Source organism: Taudactylus pleione, unplaced genomic scaffold, assembly GCF_031769625.1.
Source record: "Taudactylus pleione unplaced genomic scaffold, aTauple2 ptg000256l, whole genome shotgun sequence".
Taxonomy (NCBI): Eukaryota; Metazoa; Chordata; class Amphibia; order Anura; family Myobatrachidae; genus Taudactylus; species Taudactylus pleione.
In genome coordinates this window covers 18913977-18935287 of record NW_028284658.1, presented here as the reverse complement: position 1 = coordinate 18935287, position 21311 = coordinate 18913977, and the positions used below count along the sequence as shown (strand labels likewise).

The 21311-nt window shown below is 46.0% G+C and overlaps 1 protein-coding gene across 3 annotated transcripts in view; it reads left to right on the top strand.

Moving 5' to 3' along the window:
- The first annotated feature begins 1494 nt into the window (after nucleotides 1-1494).
- CFAP97D1 (CFAP97 domain containing 1) overlaps nucleotides 1495-21311 on the top strand; it is an 84231-nt gene continuing 64414 nt past the window's right edge. For 2 of the 3 annotated variants that reach the window (XM_088480712.1, XM_088480711.1), the window contains exon 1: nucleotides 1496-1708. In XM_088480712.1, coding sequence (XP_088336838.1) covers nucleotides 1588-1708 — 121 coding nt within the window. In that variant the 5' untranslated portion in view covers nucleotides 1496-1587. Of the gene's footprint in view, nucleotides 1709-21311 lie in introns of all 3 variants that reach the window. The other variant, XM_088480713.1, reaches the window with a different exon arrangement.

Below are 21311 nucleotides of genomic sequence, written 5' to 3'. Positions count from 1 at the left end.
TCTTGGCTCCTCAGGCGGGCAGGCACAGGGTCTTGAGCGGTCACATGCTACGCGTGACGTCCGCGACCACAGAGACAGAGTGCAGACATGGTAGAGGATCACCGCTGCTGCTGATCAGCGCTCAGCTCAGCAGCTCCTCTGCTTTGGAAGGAACTACTTAGAAGCTGGTAGGAGGACATAGGACGGCAGGGACCTGGGTGACAATGGAGGAAGTGCCCCCTTCAGGGCTGGCGCCCGACGGCAACTGACTCCATTGTCTCCGGGAATTCCGCCACTGGTTGCGATCCGTAATGAATCAGGTCCTATGTCCACAAAGAGAAATATAACAGCATTTACAATAAAGAATTTGATTTGGTGCTGGACCACAAACCTGAGGCACCCTTGCAAGTGTCCCAAGACACCCCAGGGTGCCGCGGCGCACAGTTTGGGAACCACTGGATTAGACCATGTTCAAGGCCTATTTCCTTTTTTATTAGACATCTTGTCAGTCTGAGCCACAAAAATGGCTAATAGCAGATAACAGCATACTTCACAACATCCCTTATTAATAAGTCGGACAAATAAGGCAATAACCAATAACCCAATGAACCTGGCGTTTTTGATCGTGCTAATGCCTGCAATTTAAAAGGGCAATGCTTTTGCTAGCTGTGTTTTGCTAGTAAAATGATTGTCCTTTTAAAGTATGTTCTTAAACATGATCGGAAGTGCCTGGTTTTAGAACCTGATGCTTAGCAAATAGACCCCTTCAGTGTATATAATGTCCCTACTGCATCCCCCTGCACTGAGCACTAGCTGCTAACATGGAGGAGCAGCAACAGGCAGCTTCTCATCAGTTAAGTTATTGGCTGTACCACCTCCATGCCAGTGATTGGCTCCGGGTGTGGTGTTGTGTTATGATGTCACAGCACTCCTCCATGTCAGTGATTGGCTGTAATTGTGGTGCTGTGTTATGATATCACAGCCCAGCATGCATCACATTCTCATTCTGAGGAGAGGATAGTACCAAGGCTACATCCCACCTGCTAAGGTAAGAAGAGTGATGGAGGGCACACACACTGCCCAATGTGGTGCATCCACAGAGCTACCACTGGCCCTGCTTCTAATGGACATATAACGCAGACCATTAATACAAAAATAAATGAATGAGTGATAAAGGCCATCTGTTTGGTTCAGATACCAAATATAAAATTCTCAAAATGAGAACGGTCCCCTAACTGGGGTACATAACAAATATAATATCCCAATTTACTTACACTCTGAAGCTAAGGAACAGATAATATGAGTGACCAAGCATTTTTCTAACATGAAACACTATGTTTCTGATATACTGTAATCCGGGGCAGAAAATTGCATTTTGCTCCCATTTTACTTGTCATTGCTTTTCTTACCCTATAATAGATCTAAATTTGCTTTTATACACAGATCCTGGTACCCCATTACATGAATGTACTGTGCAATTTGACTTGCCTGGAATGCCTCTCATCACTGATGTCACATTAGGAGTTGCCATAGTAACCTCTCCAAGAATAGTTATGTGATGCCACCCAGTGAATCAGCTGCTCACTTCTTACCTGTGACTGAAAAAGAATGAACACCGTCGATTATTTGGCCTTCCCTGCAATAGTTAGCAGTCAAAGACAATATAGCACTCTGAAGAAAAATTGGGACAGCTACCACTACCAATGCCACATGTCTCGTGTGAGAAATGGTATGTTTACAAATGTGATTTTTTTTTTTTTTCTTGCATTAACCTCATCTAATAATGTTTATGTAACTGAATGATGGAGACATTGCCTGTAAAGTGCTGCAGAATATGTTGTCAATATATTACTTTTCTATAATGCTCGTTAATTTCAGTGTGTGCTACATGTATAAACTCCATTTAAATAAATGAGGAAAGCTATGTCAGTTTTTTATTACTAGCCAATTGAGCGAGTAATATTATAGTCAGTTATTTGCTGTACGTATTACAGATGTCGTGTATTCCAAATAATACTGTTTTTTTTGTTTATGTTTGTTTCCTTGTGCCTGGGGCCCCCTGCAGAGTTAATTTGCTTTTTAACACATCAATAGACATTAAGAAGTCTGGGTAGAGATTCTCTATTGATATAGAAAAAAAAAACAATTAACACTTCTAAGTAGCAGTTGGGCCATGGGAAAAATATGTAGAATCATTTGGAATTTACAGACGAATACACATGTTCCCAAGTGTTAGACTATTCTATTTACTAGCCCGCTTGGCTAGTAATGAAAAACTCCACAAATAAAGCTTTTCCCATTCATTTCAATGAGCCTATTTGTTTCAGTGGAGTTATTAGCATACCTGAGGAAACAACGTTGAAATTAATGGGCAAATTCATTTCAACGCTAGTACTTATATAAAAGTTATGTTTTCTCTTTTTCATCTAACTGGTTTTCAACTCAACTTAAGTTTGTGAAATCACTGAAAACACTTGATTTTCCAAGACTGTTTACTAAATTAATACTTCTTAAGGTGGGTACACACCTGAAAGATATATCTGCAGATCGAGTTGTCTGCAGGTCTATCTTTAGATGATGGTCGTTCATACACACTGAACGGCCATCATCTATCCGGCAGCCGCAGGTCCAGCTAGCAGGGAGGCTGGTCAGGGGTGGAGCCGCCCCCCTCCCCGCACGGGCTGCTGCTGTATGTGTATGGGCGCTCTGCATACCGCCCGTACACACTTGCCGATGGACAGATATGTCTGCAGTCCGCCCGTACACACTTGCCGATGGACAGATATGTCTGCAGACTGCCCGTACACACTTGCTGATGGACAGATATGTCTGCAGACCGCCCGTACACACTTGCCGATGGACAGATGTGTCTGCAGACATATCTGTCAATCTGCTGTGCAGCACAGCCAATGCGAAATGTCTGTGAACGACGCAGTTCACAGACATATCGTGTGTACACACTGGCCAACGGGCACCAGATATATTGGCTGATATATCGGCCAGTGTGTACCCAGCATTAGATTCCTCTGTTCTCACTTATCACTGAGAAATCTGTGATTTATTGACTGCACTTCGGAGTTTTGAAAAATATTAAATTATAGGACGATTTGCCTTAAAAAGATTTGTGGCCTGATTGTGAGTTGTGCGCAGTACACATGCAATGCCGATGTTAACATACTTGAGCGATTATGTGCAACTGCGCATGCATGGACACTTCTGAAAACCCCTATGGCAGATGCGTTACACTGAGTGTACGCACAAACGTGCTGTTGCGATCAATTCAGACAGTGGCAGAAAAGTGATAGGCGTTCTTGGGCGGTGACTGGGAGGTGGCAACTAGTGCACACAACAATGGTCCGTTCAGCAGGCATATTATGAAAGTGTCGCGGGTGTGTCAGTGCAAGGGGCTACATTCACAGATGCACAGGAGCAAGCATAGGAGGGGATAGTCAGAAGGAGAAACGGCACCTGCTATATGGCTGGTGCAATTTTCAATGCTGTGATCAATGCTGTTCCAGTCGGTATTACAGTGTGCATGGGCGCTAAAAGTTGGCATCTCAGTCCTTGCACATTCGGCCGCACACATGTATACCTGGGAAGGAATTTGTAGGCCATTTGCATAAGCTCGCAGATGGGTGACTGCCACTTTTGCATGCGACTCAGAATCAGGCACTTAATAAACAGGAAATAAACCTGGAAATCACTAATCATAGCAATTTTCAGTTACTATTTCTGCAAATCAACCTTCCATAGATTTTTCCCCAAGCAAGCAATTCTGGCAAAGAAATCACACCCACATCCACATATTTAATGGTCCTGAAACCCTAAAATATTGTGAGGACACAGAGAACCATATTCACTGGTACTGTAGCTTTCAGTTGTATCTATTCATAGGCTCTACAGTAAACCAAATACAGCAGTGGGGTGTGCAGAAAATGCAGTCTAGGACTACTTTTAATATCAGACACATAAGCCTTTCTATCAAGTGCTGCCTGGCCTGGCAGTCTGGCACTTGACAGTAAGGCTGATGTGTCTGAGAACCAAAAATATGAAAATTAAAAAATGCAATGTACCAGGATAGCCCCTATTGTTTTTAATAGGATGCATAACTGTTTCTGTAAATACTTGACTTATAAAGGGACAAATTTATCATAATCCACATATCAGATGTGGATGGGATGTGTGATATCGTTCAAATTCGCAATGCAATATTTGAATACATCAAACAGATGTATCAAATATCGCACGCAGAGACAGAGCTTGCAAGAAAGCTCTGTCCCTGCGAAGCCCCTGTACACAGTTTTCAGGGTATTTTTCACAAAAACTCGGTGATCGGTGATTCGGTGAACTCCACTTTGAGTCCAGTCAGCTGGTTGCCGGGCCCCAGCTCTGTGACCTTTGTCATCTGATGTGTGCTAATAGGAAAAGTAGTAGTATTCCTCCAGGTCCGCAATAAATTAGGAATCTGGCTGCCTTTTATATATAAATAGGGGGACACATCACCCCTTATGGTGTATACTTAAGCCAAAAAAAATATATGCATATAAATGGCGCCACGATCCCAAATAGATGTCAGTACAAAAGCTACAATGTAAAATTTATTTACAACTAGCTGGAGTACCCAGCGTTGCCTGGGATTTTAAGAATGTTTGTTTACACATCATCCTCCAACCAACCTCACCTTAGGCAGGCAAAACTTCCTCATCAACAGTCCTAAGGTCTTCGAAGGAAGTAGGACCTGTAACGGTGTAAAGCAAACTTCGGAGAGAGAAGCATTCAAAATTTTTTGGATGTACAGTGTAAATACGGCCAAGAGCTTCTGTTGCTCTGATACCAGGATGACCATCTACAGCGACTCCCTGTTTTCTGCGCAGAAAAACTTGTGGGAGAAGCATTTCATGTGTAATATTTTGGCAGCTCACAGTACAACAGGGACCTTGCAAAGTCATCATTTTGACACAGTTGGAAGAAAGAAGTAAATGTTGTTGCGTAATTTGGTATAGTCAGAGATTTGAGAATGCTGGCAAAGCCTGCTAAAGCTCTCTTCGATAATAAACATTAAGATCATGACAAAACATGACAACACAAAATGCTTGCTCCGAGGCCCTACACATATGCTGTGAGGCCCCACAATGAGCGTCCAGAAAAAATTGTGGTTTTAAATTAATTAAAAATTAACAGTAATTAATTTTGATTTAAAAAATATTTTGTTGCCTCTGCCATGTTTTAATACACTCGTATGTAAAATGTCACGATCTTTGCTTGTAAACTGTGTGTCACAAACGTGGAATTTAGGAGCTGTGTTCCCGGACTGGGCCTTGGATCTGTATTACTTGGCGCAAACGCTCGCTGGAGCAGACTTGGCTTAATGAAGTTTCTCCGCATGAGAGGGTGCAGCGAACTGACAGGAGTTTGAGGAATGCGGCAGTAACGAGGTAGCTAGGAAGCTACGTGGAGCGGCTGGATAGCCGTGGGTAGACGTTGGCAGCTGAGTGGCTACGTGGAGTGGCTGGATAGCCGAGGGTAGACGTTGGTAGCTGAGTGGCTACGTGGAGCGGCTGGATAGCCGTGGGTAGACGTTGGTAGCTGAGTGGCTACGTGGAGCGGCTGGATAGCCGTGGGTAGACGTTGGTAGCTGAGTGGCTACGTGGAGCGGCTGGTTAGCCGTGGGTAGACGTTGGTAGCTGAGTGGCTACGTGGAGCGGCTGGATAGCCGTGGGTAGACGTTGGTAGCTGAGGGGCTACGTGGAGCGGCTGGATAGCCGTGGGTAGACGTTGGTAGCTGAGCGGCTACGTGGAGCGGCTGGATAGCCGTGGGTAGACGTTGGTAGCTGAGTGGCTACGTGGAGCGGCTGGATAGCCGTGGGTAGACGTTGGTAGCTGAATGGCTACGTGGAGCGGCTGGATAGCCGTGGGTAGACATTGGTAGCTGAGTGGCTACGGGTAGCCGTGGGTAGACGTTGGTAGCTGAGCGGCTACGTGGAGCGGCTGGTTAGCCGTGGGTAGACGTTGGTAGCTGAGCGGCTACGTGGAGCGGCTGGAGCGCAGTGGGAAGGCTTGCTTAGCTAAACTAAGAAACTAGTTGCACTGGCAACTTGCGTGAGCATTGGGGATCCTTTTATAGTGGACACTGGGAGCTGACAGGCAGAGAGAGAAGGAGAAGGCTCCTCATTGGTGGTAGTGGGGTCACATGGGCAATCCAAGATGGCCGCGCCCATGGACCGGAGGACAGCGCTTCCTGGAGGTAGTCAGCGGGGACCAGCGGTCAGCAGGAGCCGGCGTGGGAGCAGCACAGCAGCGGGACCCTCCAGAGGACAACAGCGGAGACTGCCTTGGGAGAAGAGGAAGGAGCGTACAGCGCGGGAGCCGGAAGACAGCGCGGGTCAGCGCCCACACAGGTAAGCGACGGGGTCTGATTCTGGGGTCTCCAGGCCGGCGTGTGACAGTACCCCCTTCTTGAAGAGTGGCCACCGGACACTTCCTTGGTTTATGAGGAAATTTCACATGGAACGCTTTGACCAGACGGGGTGCATGGACATCGGAGACATTTATCCAGATTCGTTCCTCCTGACCATAATTCTTCCAGTCGATGAGGTATTGAAGACGGTTGTATCGACAACGGGAATCTAAGATTCTGTCAACTTCGAACTCCTCTCCCTGCTGTGTTTGAACACTAGAAGCTTTAGGCAGGACCTTCTGAAATCGGTTTAAGACTAGTGGTTTTAAAAGAGAAATATGGAAAGAACTTGGAATGCGAAGAAATGGAGGAAGCTTTAACTTGTAAGCCACAGGATTCAAGACTTTGATGATTGGGAATGGACCAATGAATCGCGGAGCAAATTTCATCGAGGGTACTCGGAGTCTTAGGTTTCGGGTAGAGAGCCAGACCATATCCCCAGGTCGGAAATTTGGAACCGCTCGTCTTTGGCGGTCAGCAAATCTCTTGTACCGGGCTGACGTTTTAGTCAGAGAGGAATGAACCTTTTCCCAGATGTTGGAGAACTGTTGAAGGGACATTTTGGCTGCAGGCACATCTAATGTGGGAAGAAGAGGGAAATCTGGCACTCGAGATTGTTGACCAAAAACTGTAAAAAAAGGAGTTGAGCTGGTGGACGTGTGATAATGATTATTGTGGGCAAATTCGGCCCAAGGAAGAAGTTCAATCCAGTCATCTTGGGAGGAGGAGACAAAAGTGCGCAGGAACTGTTCCAGGTCTTGATTGACCCTTTCGGTCTGACCGTTGGTCTGGGGAAGATAAGCGGTAGAAAATTTGAGTTTTACCTGAAGGGCTGAGCAGAGAGACCTCCAGAACTTCGCTACGAACTGTACTCCCCTGTCGGAGATGATCTCTTGAGGAAGGCCGTGGAGCTTGAAGATCTCTTTTATAAAGCTCTGGGCGAGTAGAGGTGCAGACGGAAGCCCAGTAAGTGGTACGAAATGAGCCATTTTAGAAAAACGATCCACGATAACCCAAATTGTGTTGTGGCCCCGAGATGGAGGAAGATCAGAGATGAAATCCATAGATAGGTGAGTCCATGGCTTAGATGGAATTGCAAGAGGTTGGAGTTGACCAATGTGGAACCCGCCGAGGTATCTTGTGCTGGGCACATTTGATGCATGAAGACACATAAGACCTGACGTCCTTTTTCATCGAAGACCACCAATAGGACCGCTGGATAAATTCTAGGGTTTTATCCATACCCAGGTGACCAGAGAACCGGGAAGCATGAGCCCAATGCAGTAACCTCTTGCGGAGTTCCGGAGCGACGAAAGTCTTCCCAACCAGGGGTATAGAAGATAATTGGGTAGAGGCAAAGAAAGATGAATTCAAGATTGGTTGGGGCTGTTCCATGGGTAGATCAGGGTTGCTCGTCATGGAACGGGAGAGTGCGTCGGCTTTGAGGTTTTGTGAACCGGGGCAATAGGAGACTTTGAAGTTAAATCTGGAGAAAAACATTGCCCACCGGGCTTGACGAGGGTTCAAGCAATTTGCAGATTTAAGATAAAGGAGGTTCTTATGGTCAGTAAAAATGGTAATGGGGTAATGAGCTCCTTCTAGAAGATATCGCCATTCTTCGAGGGCTAGTTTCATGGCGAGTAACTCTTGATCTCCAATGGTGTAGTTCTTCTCTGCAGGCAAAAACTTCCGGGAAAAGAAACCACAGGGATGAAGTTTTTCATCTTTAAATCGCTGGGAGAGCACTGCACCGACACCTTCAGAGGATGCGTCCACCTCCAGGATAAAGGGCCGGGTGGAGTCTGGTTGCTTTAAGATGGGAGCGGACATGAAGGCTTGCTTAAGAAGTTGAAATGCAGAGGTAGCTTCGACGGGCCATATAGTTGGATCTGCTCCCTTGCGGGTGAGGGCTGTAATCGGAGCTACCAGAGTCGAGAAACCTTTTACAAACTTGCGATAGTAGTTGGCAAATCCTAGGAATCTTTGTATGGATTTTAAGGAAGAGACCAATCAAGAATGGCTTGTAGTTTTGACGAATCCATTTGAAGGCCTGTTCCGGAGATAATGTATCCCAGGAATGGTACACTTGAGACCTCAAACAGACACTTCTCTAATTTGCAAAACAGTTGATTGGACCGCAACCTCAGAAGGACTTGTTTGACCTGGTCTCGATGAGTTTGGAGGTCTTGAGAAAAAATCAAAATGTCGTCTAAGTAAACGACCACACACTTGTACAAGAGGTCCCGGAAGATTTCATTGACGAAAAACTGGAAGACGGCCGGAGCATTACAGAGGCCGAAGGGCATAACGAGATACTCGTAGTGCCCATCCCTGGTGTTGAAGGCCGTTTTCCATTCATCGCCTGGACGGATACGAATTAAATTATAGGCTCCTCTTAGGTCGAGTTTGGAAAAAACTGTGGCTCCCTTGACTCTATCAAATAACTCTGTAATGAGAGGAAGAGGGTAGCGATTCTTAATAGTTATTTCATTAAGACCCCGGTAGTCAATACACGGGCGCAAGCCACCATCTTTCTTTTTTACGAAGAAAAATCCAGCCCCTGCTGGAGACGTGGAAGGTCGAATGAAGCCTTTATTTCTGTTTTCCGTTATGTACTCCGACATGGCCTGAGTCTCAGGGAGAGATAGAGGGTAGGTTCGGCCTCTAGGAGGATTCTTCTCGGGAATCAGATCTATGGGACAGTCCCAATCACGATGGGGAGGTAACAGGTCTGCGCTCTGTTTGCTAAAGACGTCCTGAAACCCATCGTAGGCTTTGGGCAGGTCTGTAGAATCCCGTACAACGGAAGATCTGATAGGTATTACCCGCTGAAGGCAGCCTTTGAAGCAATTGGAACCCCAGGAGGTTATTTGCATGGTGGTCCAATCGATTTGAGGTGAATGTCTCTGTAGCCAGGGTAATCCGAGGACTAAAGAATGAGAGGCTTTGGGAATCACTAGGAAGGATAGTTGTTCGGAATGGAGCACCCCAATGGTAAGTTTAAGTGGTGTTGTACGATGGGTGATGGTTCCACTAGAAATGCGACTACCATCGATGGCGGTTAAAGTGATGACTCGAGGCAACGCTTCCATGGGGATTTGATGCTTCTGGACAAATTCAGTAGTGACAAAGTTCTCTGCCGCTCCGGAATCCAGGAGAGCTAATACAGCTTTGGAACCTTGAGGACACTTTAAATGAGCCTGGATGGTGGAATCAGACTTCCTTTGTGATTCAATGGCAACTCCTAACTTAACCTCTCTTTCATAAGTTAGGAGGAGGCGTTTCCCGGACGAATGGGACAAGTTTTAACTAAATGTTGAGGAGATCCGCAGTACATACAGAGGTTCTGCCTCTGCCTTTTCTGCCGCTCCTCAGCCGATAAATGAGAGCGGTTGACCTGCATGGGTTCTTCGCCTAGAGGAGGAGAGGGTAAGCGGGAAACTGGACGTGGCCTTCCACGATCAAATCTGCCTCTTTCCAAGGCACGCTCCCTGTGACAGAGATCCACCTTGTTGCAGAGAGAGATTAACCCATCCAAACTGGTTGGAAGGTCACGGGAAGCTAGGTCATCTTTGAGCCTTTCAGAAAGGCCACTCCAGAAGGCAGCGATGAGGGCATCCTCGTTCCAATTGAGTTCTGAAGCCAGAGTCTGGAACTGGACTACGTATTGGCCGAAGGTCCTGCTGCCCTGACGGAGGCGTAGAATATCAGCTGATGCGGAAGTGGTTCTTCCGGGTTCATCAAAGATTTTGTGAAATGTAGCAACAAATTCGGGGTAGTTGGAGAGCAGGGGATCCGACTTCTCCCAAAGGGGCCAGACCCAATCGAGTGCTTGGCCAGCGAGTAGAGAGATGATATATGCCACCCTGGTTCTGGCCGTCGGAAAGTTGGCGGATTGTAGCTCGAATTGGATTTCGCATTGGTTTAAAAAACCCCTGCATATTTTGGGGTTGCCATCGAACTTGCTCGGAGGGGAGAGCTGAAGACGAGCAGGAGGTAGAACCGGAGGAGCAGGTGACACCACAGGAGGAGAGGCGGCTTGGGAGCCAGCGGGAGCGGGATGAGCCAGTAAGGACTGAATGTTGTCCAGGTGTGACGACATATCTTGGATAAATTGGATCAGCTGAGCCTGAGAGGTCTCCTGTCTTTCCAGACTGGATAGTACATCCTGCGAGGCTTCTATCCCAGATCCTTGACCACTTGCCGAGTCCATCTGGCCAGTGCAAACTGTCACAAACGTGGAATTTAGGAGCTGTGTTCCCGGACTGGGCCTTGGATCTGTATTACTTGGCGCAGACACTCGCTGGAGGAGACTTGGCTTAATGAAGTTTCTCCGCATGAGAGGGTGCAGCGAACTGACAGGAGTTTGAGGAATGCGGCAGTAACGAGGTAGCTAGGAAGCTACGTGGAGCGGCTGGATAGCCGTGGGTAGACGTTAGCAGCTGAGTGGCTACGTGGAGCGGCTGGATAGCCGAGGGTAGACGTTGGTAGCTGAGTGGCTACGTGGAGCGGCTGGTTAGCCATGGGTAGATGTTGGTAGCTGAGTGGCTACGTGGAGCGGCTGGATAGCCGTGGGTAGATGTTGGTAGCTGAGTGGCTACGTGGAGCGGCTGGATAGCCGTGGGTAGACGTTGGTAGCTGAGCGGCTACGTGGAGCGGCTGGATAGCCGTGGGTAGACGTTGGTAGCTGAGTGGCTACGGGGAGCGGCTGGTTAGCCGTGGGTAGACGTTGGTAGCTGAGCGGCTACGTGGAGCGGCTGGTTAGCCGTGGGTAGACGTTGGTAGCTGAGCGGCTACGTGGAGCGGCTGGAGTGCAGTGGGAAGGCTTGCTTAGCTAAACTAAGAAACTAGTTGCACTGGCAACTTGTGTGAGCATTGGGGATCCTTTTATAGTGGACACTGGGAGCTGACAGGCAGAGAGAGAAGGAGAAGGCTCCTCATTGGTGGTAGTGGGGTCACATGGGCAATCCAAGATGGCCGCGCCCATGGACCGGAGGACAGCGCTTCCTGGAGGTAGTCAGCGGGGACCAGCGGTCAGCAGGAGCCAGCGTGGGAGCAGCACAGCAGCGGGACCCTCCAGAGGACAACAGCGGAGACTGCCTTGGGAGAAGAGGAAGGAGCGTACAGCGCGGGTGCCGGAAGACAGCGCGGGTCAGCGCCCGCACAGGTAAGCGACGGGGTCTGATTCTGGGGTCTCCAGGCCGGTGTGTGACACTGCGTGTGACAATTTTCGCTTTGATATATTAGAAAAGATAGAAAGGATAAAATAGTAGATAAGCTAAATCCTTTTGTAATTCCATATCTGACCTGTAGAGGGTGAATGCTATGCAAAAATTGTGTTTTTTAATTAATTAAAATGTAACAGTAATTAATTTCGATTTAGTAGAGCAGACAGAAAAGAAAAGAAAAATTAGTAGATAGTAGATAGCCTTATTCATTTTGTAATTCCGTACCTGACCTGTAGAGGGCGAATGCTATGCAAAAATTGTGGTTTTTCAATAATTAAAAATTAACAGTAATTCATTTCGATTTCAAATTTTTTTTGTTGCCTCCGCCGTGTTTTAATACGCTCGTATGTAAAATTTCACGATCGTGGCTTGTAAACTGTGGATTTGTATAGAAAGACAGATGGACAAATTTTCGCTTTTATATAGTAGAGATTTATTACATCAAAAAAACATCCTTAAAAATGAATGAAGACAAAACAAGGTACTTTCCTAAACATGTTAGGTACCCATGTACAACTAAAGTAGGACAGAGTGCACTGCAGTTGCGGTGGGCTTATGCAAAGCAATGTGAGTCCCGGGTAAGCACTTCGGCACCACCGCAATAGGCTTTGGTTGAATGATGAGAATAAGGGCTTCAGATGCCGTCCCATAAAAGTTAGATCATGCCGTCCAAACAACGCATTTCGGAGCGTTGCTCCTTATTCTCATCAACCAAAACCTATTGCGGTGGTGCCGAAGTGCTTTACCCAGGACCCACATTGTTATGCATAAGCCCACCGCAACTACATCAGAGGGTGAGAGACTTTGAAACTTCGGGGCACTCTGTCCTACTTTAGTTGTACTGTACATGGGTACCTAACATGCTTAGGAAAGTACCTTGTTTTGTCTTCATTCATTTTTTTTTTATGTAAAAAAATTGTAAATGCATTTTACATTGTAGCTTTTGTACTGACATCGATTTGGGATTGTGGTGCCATATATAGGCATCTGATGTGTGCTGTAAACTGAGATGCCGGTTTACAGCACACATCAGATGACCGGGGTCACAAAGCAGAAGCCCAGCAATCAGCTGACTGGAGTCGCAGAGGAGATCACCGTATCAACGATCTCTGGTCCCTAGGTGCAAGTAAGTGGTTTTTTCTTCTATTTTAAATTTTTTTGCACTGTGATCAGCTTGTGGTCTATTTAGACTTACTAGGCTGATCACAGGTGCCGGCTCCAAGCTCTGCTCTGCCTGGAGTAGGTGAAAGCTGTAATAACGCCATTTTCAGGTGACGTTATTATCACAAGGCTTCCCCCATTATTTTTTTACAATTCAACTTTAGTAAATCTAAGCAGACTGCATTTACCATTACAATTATGGGAAATGCAATCGGCTTACTAAAAAAATATTTAGTAAATTCTCCTACAATTGCCCTTTAGAATATTTATGTAATACTAAAGTAATGTGAAAAGGGTGTGAAAACACCCTTTTTCACATTAGTTTAGTAAAAATAGTAGTGATGCCTCTAAATGTAATGTGTGTATTTAAAATTTGAATAATAACCAAATTGATGCCCTTGTGGCCAATATAAGCACTTCTGTGTAAAGCACATCGGTACAGATATCATGACAAACAACATATTACTTGCTGCTAAAAAAATTAAATCTCTGCACTCTATTCCTGTATTCTATCAATCACCAGCTTAATTTCATTTCTATTTATTTTAGACACATTTTGGGCCTAATGAAGAGTGAATACATTGCCAGTTGACACAGCAAGTGGGTGCGAGGGGAATTCTCATGTGGGCAATCAGGGACGTAACTAGCTATGGGTGACCTGTGCCACCGCACACTCATGGTACCTGTATCTGGCTAGCAGGGTGCCTGGAACGACCCTGCAGCCAGAATCGCAGCTGCAGTGCCACTCAGAGCATCAAAAAGGCAGACTGCAGCCATTACCGCCCCTCCTCCCTCTGCATGGAGCAGCCAGAGTTCTGGCAACGCTGTTGTTCTGGTTGCTGGCAGCTCCGCCCCCATGGCATAACGTCATGCGCTGCGGGGGCGTGGCCAGCACCGGGCTCCGTAATTTGAAGTTACGGCTCTGTAGGCAATATACAGTAAGGATGTGGCTTTGAGAGCCATGGTGGTAACAGGCTGAGAGATGGTAACTGATGACTACAATGAGCGGCGAGGCCGCAGGCACAGCACAACCCAGGAACATCGCAGGCAGCAATAAATGAACACTGTAGATGACAAAGTGAGAGTGTAGGACTAGAGTTGTTAGAAACACAGCAGAACAGGCACAGACGAGCAAGAATACGACTGGCAGAAACCGGAAGGACCCAAAAAATTGTGGGTCCCAAGGACCCCTAACTTTAAGAAATTGGGGTCCTAATCCACTGTTTCTGGGTCCATCACATATAATGGTGGTGAGGGCAGACAGCAGTTGCAACAGTGCTGGGGGGCAAGAAGGGGGCTTGGGGCAGTCATTGCTGGGGGTTGGGAGGGGGGCAACGGTAGATAGCAGCTAGCACAGTACTAAAGCTGGCCATCCACTATACAATTTTCTGTCAGATATCTGTCCAATCTGGCTGGTTGGAATGAAAACCTGGTAATGTATGGGAGTAAATGACAATCGTCCATTTGCTCACAAACACTGGAAAACAGCCAAAACTTGTTGTTCAGACAAATTGGTTAAAACACACAAATTTAACCAATTTGAACAATTTTTTTGTCCTTTTTTTTCAGTGTTTAAAACCATATGATCAACTGTCATTTGCTCCCATACATTACCAGATTTTCATTCCAACCAGCCAGATTGGACAGATTCTGACAGAAAATTGTATAGTGGATGCCCAGCTTTAGGGGACAAGGGGGTTAGTGGCAGGCAGAACTGGGGGTAGGGAGAGGGGGCAAGGGTAGATACAGTAGCAGCTGGCACAGTAATGAGGGGCAAGGAGGGGGTTAGGAGCAGGCAGTACTGGGAGTAGGAAGGTGGTAAGAGTAGATAGTAGCTGGCACAATACTGGGAGGCAAGGAGGGGGTTAGGGGCAGGCAGTACAGGGGGTAGGAAGGTGGTAAGAGTAGATAGTAGCTGGCACAGTACTGGGAGGCAAGGAGGGGGTTAGGGGCAGGCAGTACTGGGGGTAGGAAGGTGGTAAGAGTAGATAGCTGCTAGGGTAGTACTGGTGGGCAAGGAGGGTGTTAGCGGCAGTGCTTGGGGTAGGGAGGGGGGCAGGATAGCAGCTGGGGCAGCACTGGGGGTAGGGAGAGGACAAGTGTAGATAGCAGCATGCCCACCCCCCTTACAAAATGTGTCAGCATCACCCCTTTACAGTCACAAATTGTGACAGCACCCCTCCCCTACACACACAGAATGTGATAGCATCCTCACCCAATACACACATACACAATGTGTGACACTACCATTATACACAAAATGTGACAGAACCCTTTACCCCTACATACACAAAGTGTGACAGCATACCCCCTTACACATACACACTGCAAGAGATACACCCCTTACACACACAATGAGTGACAGCATGCCCTCCCCCTACATACACAAAGTGTAACAGTCCCCTACCCCCTCTACACAAAATGTGATAGCACCCTCACCCCCTCTACACATAGTGTAACAGCACCTCCACTACACAAAGTGTAACAGTACCCCCATCCCCTCTACACAAAATGTGACAACACCCTCTCCCTTACATACACAAAACGTGACAGCACCCCCTTCCCTTACATACAGAAAACGTGACAGCACCCCCTTCTCTTACATACACAAAACGTGACAGCACCCCCTTCCCTTACATACACAAAACGTGACAGCACCCCCTTCCCTTACATACACAAAATGTGCCAGCATTCCCTAAAATAAACACACAAAATGTGACAGCACACCCACTACACAAATACAAAAAGTGTGACAACATACCCCTAAACACACACACACACAAACAGTGTGACAGCATACCCCCTTACACACAGGAACAGTGTGACAGCACCCACCACCACAACTTACACACACATACAGTGTTACTGCACCCCCGCTACAAACACAAAAACACAAAGGGCCGTAATCAATTGCAGGCGAAAAGTTTTTGCAGATGACGTCATTTCGCCTGTCAGAAACTTTCCGCCCAATTCAATTGCAATGACTTTTCGCCTAAGCGAAAAGTCAATGCATTCAGATAGGTGGAAAAGATTTGCTACTGAAAGGAGATGGAAAAAAGTGCAGAATTGGGGTTTTGGGGTGCAAAGTTGCGGGAACCCCTGTGCAGTGTTAGGGCAGTCCCCCAAAGGTAAACTGTCAAAAAAAAGTTTAAAAAATCCATTAAAAGACCGCCAAAAAGTATTTTGTTTTGGGGGTGAAAAAATATAAAGTTGGGGGACAAACATAAAAACTAGCGAAATAGACTCCAGGGGTGTCCCCAAGTATGCCCCAGGTGTTTTTTTCTTTGCAGGTGTTTGCGGCAGGTGATTTTTTTAAAAACTTAACTTTAGCAACTTTTAAATATGCTAGCCCCCATTTTCAAGTACCCCAAATTTGCTGGGACTAGTTATTTTGAAGAACAAATATTGCTAAATGCTATTATTCACCCCATATGCAAATACACTAAATGTGCTATTTGAGACCATTTAAGTACCCCAAATACCTTCAGCAGGGCTATTCGGGGGTATCCATACTGATCCCCCATGTCAGTGCATCTTTTTTTGGGGGGGGGGGGTTGTCAGGCTGAATTCCCCAAAACTGACAGGACTTTTCGCCAATCTAAGTTTCGCCGGGACGCGTTCTCGCATCCTTTGCAATTGAATAGGGCGAATCGCGGGGATGAGCGCAATACTTTTCCGGAGGCAAAACTAGCGATGGTGGCGAAAAGTCCAGCATGCGAAAAGTCCAGGACTTTTCGCCGGCAATTGAATACCAGCCAAAGTGCCCTCCTCCTGTCATAGAGACATAAACCCACTCCCCGCTGTCTACGGAACCATACCAGCCCGCTCCCATTCACAAAACACCCTTACCTCAGGGGACCTCAGCAGCACCTCCTTCCACCAGGGAGGTGTATGGTCCCCACTATAGCTTGCTCAGCTTGTCCAAGCTTCAGCTGGAAATCCTCCCTACAGGGATCAGCATGCCACCCAGCCATCAGGCAGCTGCGCACGCATAATCTCTGCCACACTCTCCTCCTGCAATACAGGTTGAGCATGCAATAAATCTTCACTCTAGCAACCCCACGCGGTGATTGACTGAGGAGACGCCGCCGTGTGGTGATTGACTGGGGAGATGCTGCCGTGCGGCGGTTGGTCATGAAGATGCAGCAATTCTACGGGGAGACACCACCGCGCAGCGATTGGCTACTGCAGGACACACAGTGCCAGCTCGTCCTGCAGGACCCGGGGAGTTTTAAAAACTAGTGAAGTTATAAAAAACGTTAAAAAACGCACCTTCAGCAAACACCTGCAATTAAAAAAGCACCTCACCCCTACTTGCAGACCCCCCAAAAGTCTATTTCGCTACTTTTTATGTATGTGCCCCCACTTTGCACTTTTTCGCCCCTTTTTTCAAAGTGCTTTTTTTGGGGTGTTCCTCACTTTTTTTTTAGGGTTTTCTAGATGCAGTTATCCTTTGAGGAGCTATCCCAAGGGTGCAGGGTGGTTTCCCCACCTTTGCACCCATAAATAGCGATTTTGCACTTTTTTTCTCCACCTATTCACGGGCTAATCATTTTCGCCTATTACATTGCATTGCGTTTTCGCGTACGCAAAAAGCGGATTGAATTGAATATGGAGATAAGTTTCCACCTGATGAAAAGTCACAATCGGCGATACTTTTTCGTGGATCTCGGCTATTTGCTTCTAATTGAATACGGCCCTGTCTCTGCAGCACTTAAACCAGCCTCACACAGGTGTCTAGAATCAGCTGTCTTTCCAGACTCTGATTGAGGCAACACCTGAACTGGACATTACACATTCATAATGCCTTTGCTCTGCCAAATCTGGGAGATATGGATATTCCATTTATTTACTTCATGTGCAATTATGCTGACCATGTCACAATATATATATACAGTCAGGTGCATAAATATTGGGACATTGACAGAATTTTCATATTTTGGCCTCTATTCACCACCACAATGGCTTGGAAATGAAACAAACAAGACGTGCTTTAACTGCAGACTTTCAGATTTAATTTGAGGGTAATTACATTAAAATCAGGTGAACGGTGTAGGAATTACAACGGTTTCTATATGTGCCTCCCACTTTTTAAGGGGCCAAAAGTAATGGGACTATCAACTCAAAAGCTATTTCATGGACAGGTGTGGGCTATTCCCTTGTTATTTCATTATCAATTAAGCAGGTAAAAGGTCTGGAGTTGATTCTTGGTGTGACATTTGCATTTGGAATCAGTTGCTGTCGACTCTCAATATGAGATCCAAAAGAGCTGTCACTATCAGTGAAGCAAGCCATCATTAGGCTGAAAAATCAAAACAAACCCATCAGAGAGATAGCAATAACATTAGATGTGGCCAAATCAACCGTTTGGAACATTCTTAAAAAGAAAGAACGCACCAGAGAGCTCAGCAACACCAGTAGACCCGGAAGACCATGGAAAACAACTGTGGTGGATGACAGAAGAATTATATCCCTGGTGAAGAAAAACCCCTTCACAACAGTTGGCCAAATCAAGAACACTCTCCAGGAGGTAGGTGTATATGTGTCAAAGTCAACAATCAAGAGAAGACTTCACAAGAGTGAATATAGAGGGTTCACCACAAGATGTAAACCATTGGTGAGCCACAAAAACAGAAAGACCAGATTAGAGTTTGCCAAACAACATCTAAAAAAGCCATTACAGTTCTGGAACAACATCCTATGGACAGATGAGACAAAGATCAACTTGTACCACAGTGATGGGAAAGAGAAGAGTATGGAGAAGGAAAGGAACTGCTCATGATCCAAAACATACCACCTCATCAGTGAAGCATGGTGGTGGTAGTGTCATGGCATGGGCATGTATGGCTGCCAATGGAACTGGTTCCCTTGTATTTATTGATGATGTGACTGCTGACAAAAGCAGCAGAATGAATTCTGAAGTGTTTTGGGCAATATTAAATCATATTCAGTCAAATGCTTCAGAACTCATTGGACGGCGCTTCACAGTGCAGATGGACAATGACCCAAAGCATACTGCAAAAGCAACCAGAGTTTTTTAAGGCTAAAAAGTGGAATGTTATGCAATGGCCAAGTCAAACTGAAGCGATAAATGTCTAGTATCGTTTAAGATCCATTCTAGCCTAGCGAAGTGCATCAACTCGACGTGGCATTGAGAGATGTTGACCCCTGCCATCTGCATGGCTTCCCATATTTGAAGGTGCAGGATCTTGGGTGCAAATGGACCTCTTCACCACGTTCGATAATGCTCGATTGGGCTCATGTCGGGCGAACGTGGTGGTCACACCATTCGTCGGAAATCTCCAGAATGCTCCTCGAACCAGTTCTGGACAACTTAGGACCAATGACACGGTGGTTATCATGCTGAATGTTCCATCAGTTTGGGGGTTCATGAAGTCCATAAAGGGCTGCAAATGGTCATCAAGCAATGCAAAGTAGCGATTACCAGTCAATGACCTGTTCAGGCAGACCATGGGACCCAGCTCATGCCACATGAACACACCCCACACCATTATGGAACCACCACCAGCCTGCACGGTGCCTTGTTGACAACTGGGGTCCATGGCCTCATGGGGTCTGCGCCACACCCGTACCCTACCATCAGCCCAAAACAGCTGGAACAGTGACTCATTGGACAACACCACATGTTGCCAGTCCTCCACGGGCCACATATCAACGTCACGAGCCCAGGTAAGGTGCTGTGTTCAGTGTTGTAGTGTTAACAGGGGCACTCTGGTGGGTCTTCTGCTCCCATATCCCATAGAAGCTAAATAAAGTTACACTGACCTGCTGAATATGCGTCTGGTACCTCCTGCATTGAATGTGGGTGTGATTTGAGCCAGTGTCGCTTGTCTGTTACCACAGACAATTCTGGCCAGACAACGCTGGTCTCGATCATTAACCACCCGCTGGCATAGGCCACTGCGCAGTTCACCTTGGGTGGTAATGCCTACCATGAGGTATTCCCAGTACATGTGGGACAAATGTCCCATCCGTCGGGCACCCATTATTATGCCCCGTTTGAACTCCAATATAATTCATGTCACCTTGCCATTAACAGCCTAGACGGTATTCAAACTGACTCACGAGATGTCAGATTACAATTGATGCAGGTCTGGGTTTTTCCAAAACATCACAGTACAGTGACACCACCTACCATTACCTTTACATGCTGCTATCCCGTGATGTGTACATGTGTGTGTGCATATGTGTGTGTGTTAACAAACCATCCCACCCAGCAACTGATTGCTTATCTCACAGGTTCTCAAACTCGGTCCTCAGGACCCCAAACAGTGCATGTTTTCCAGGTCTCCTCACAGAATTAGTGAAATAATTATCTCCAACTGTGGATCTTTTAAAATGTGTCAGTGAGTAATGAATACACCTGTGCACCTGCTGGGTGACCTGGAAAACATGAACTGTGTGGGGTCCTGAGGACCGAGTTTGAGAACCCCTGGCTTATCTAATATCTTCATAAAACCAACAATATTCTGAAACTGTAACGGAAATTAGGAACATCTTAGTCTAAACAATCAGTGCTTAAGACCCTAAAACTTAAAAAAAAAAATAGATATTAAAGCAGTGAATTTAAAAACAAATAGTAGCACACGTACAAAAAGCATAAAATTGAGCACTTATCTGTCCTAGGTACAGTATCTCAGTCCCTGCATGTTTAGTCTATACAAAAGGCTTTATCATGTGGAATATACATTTATATGGAAATCCAGCCACTGATTGTTCTGATATGCACGAGGCCGAATGCCGAGTGCGTTCAACCACCCAAGGTGCGCCTATATAAGAGCGGTATATCTATCTTATAAAATGGCCCTTGTTGTGACAAAATAGTTCTACGTAGAGATGGTGTAGGGTGAAGCAGATACAGAATAGGAGGAGAAAATAGTTCAGAATAGATTGTTTAATTTTAATTATTTTTAACAACGCACACCAAGGCATGCATATATCAGAGCGCGACCACACACCCAAGAGTGGTATATATATTACATTATTTGTTTGTCTCATGAAAATACTGAAAAGATGTGTTTTATGGCAGGCTAAATATTTTCTTTTTTTATAATGCTTATTCTTTGAATTGTTAAACATAACATGTTACAGTTAAGTTTTGGTCATATCCTAATATGTCCTTCTGCACTACCCCTGGTTTATTTCTTATTCAAAGCATGAGCCTTGCATTTCAATTTAGCCTTTAGCCCTGGACAATTTATTTTGCTTTAGTAAACCATAAAACTAGGTGAGAAAACAAATGTGATCCTTATTGTTAGAAATGATGAAGACAACTATCCTGACATATTTTGTTATTGTCCACTTTAAAACCAGTAGTTTTTGTCATGCATTGAGGTGCAGGCTGCCTGGCAGAAAATGAGTTAATGAAATTAGGGAAGCAAGAAAGGGAATGTTTGTGCATTATGACAGCTGCCACCAATATAATGTAATGTGTGTGTAGTGCAAGCAGTAATGGTAATTTGCAA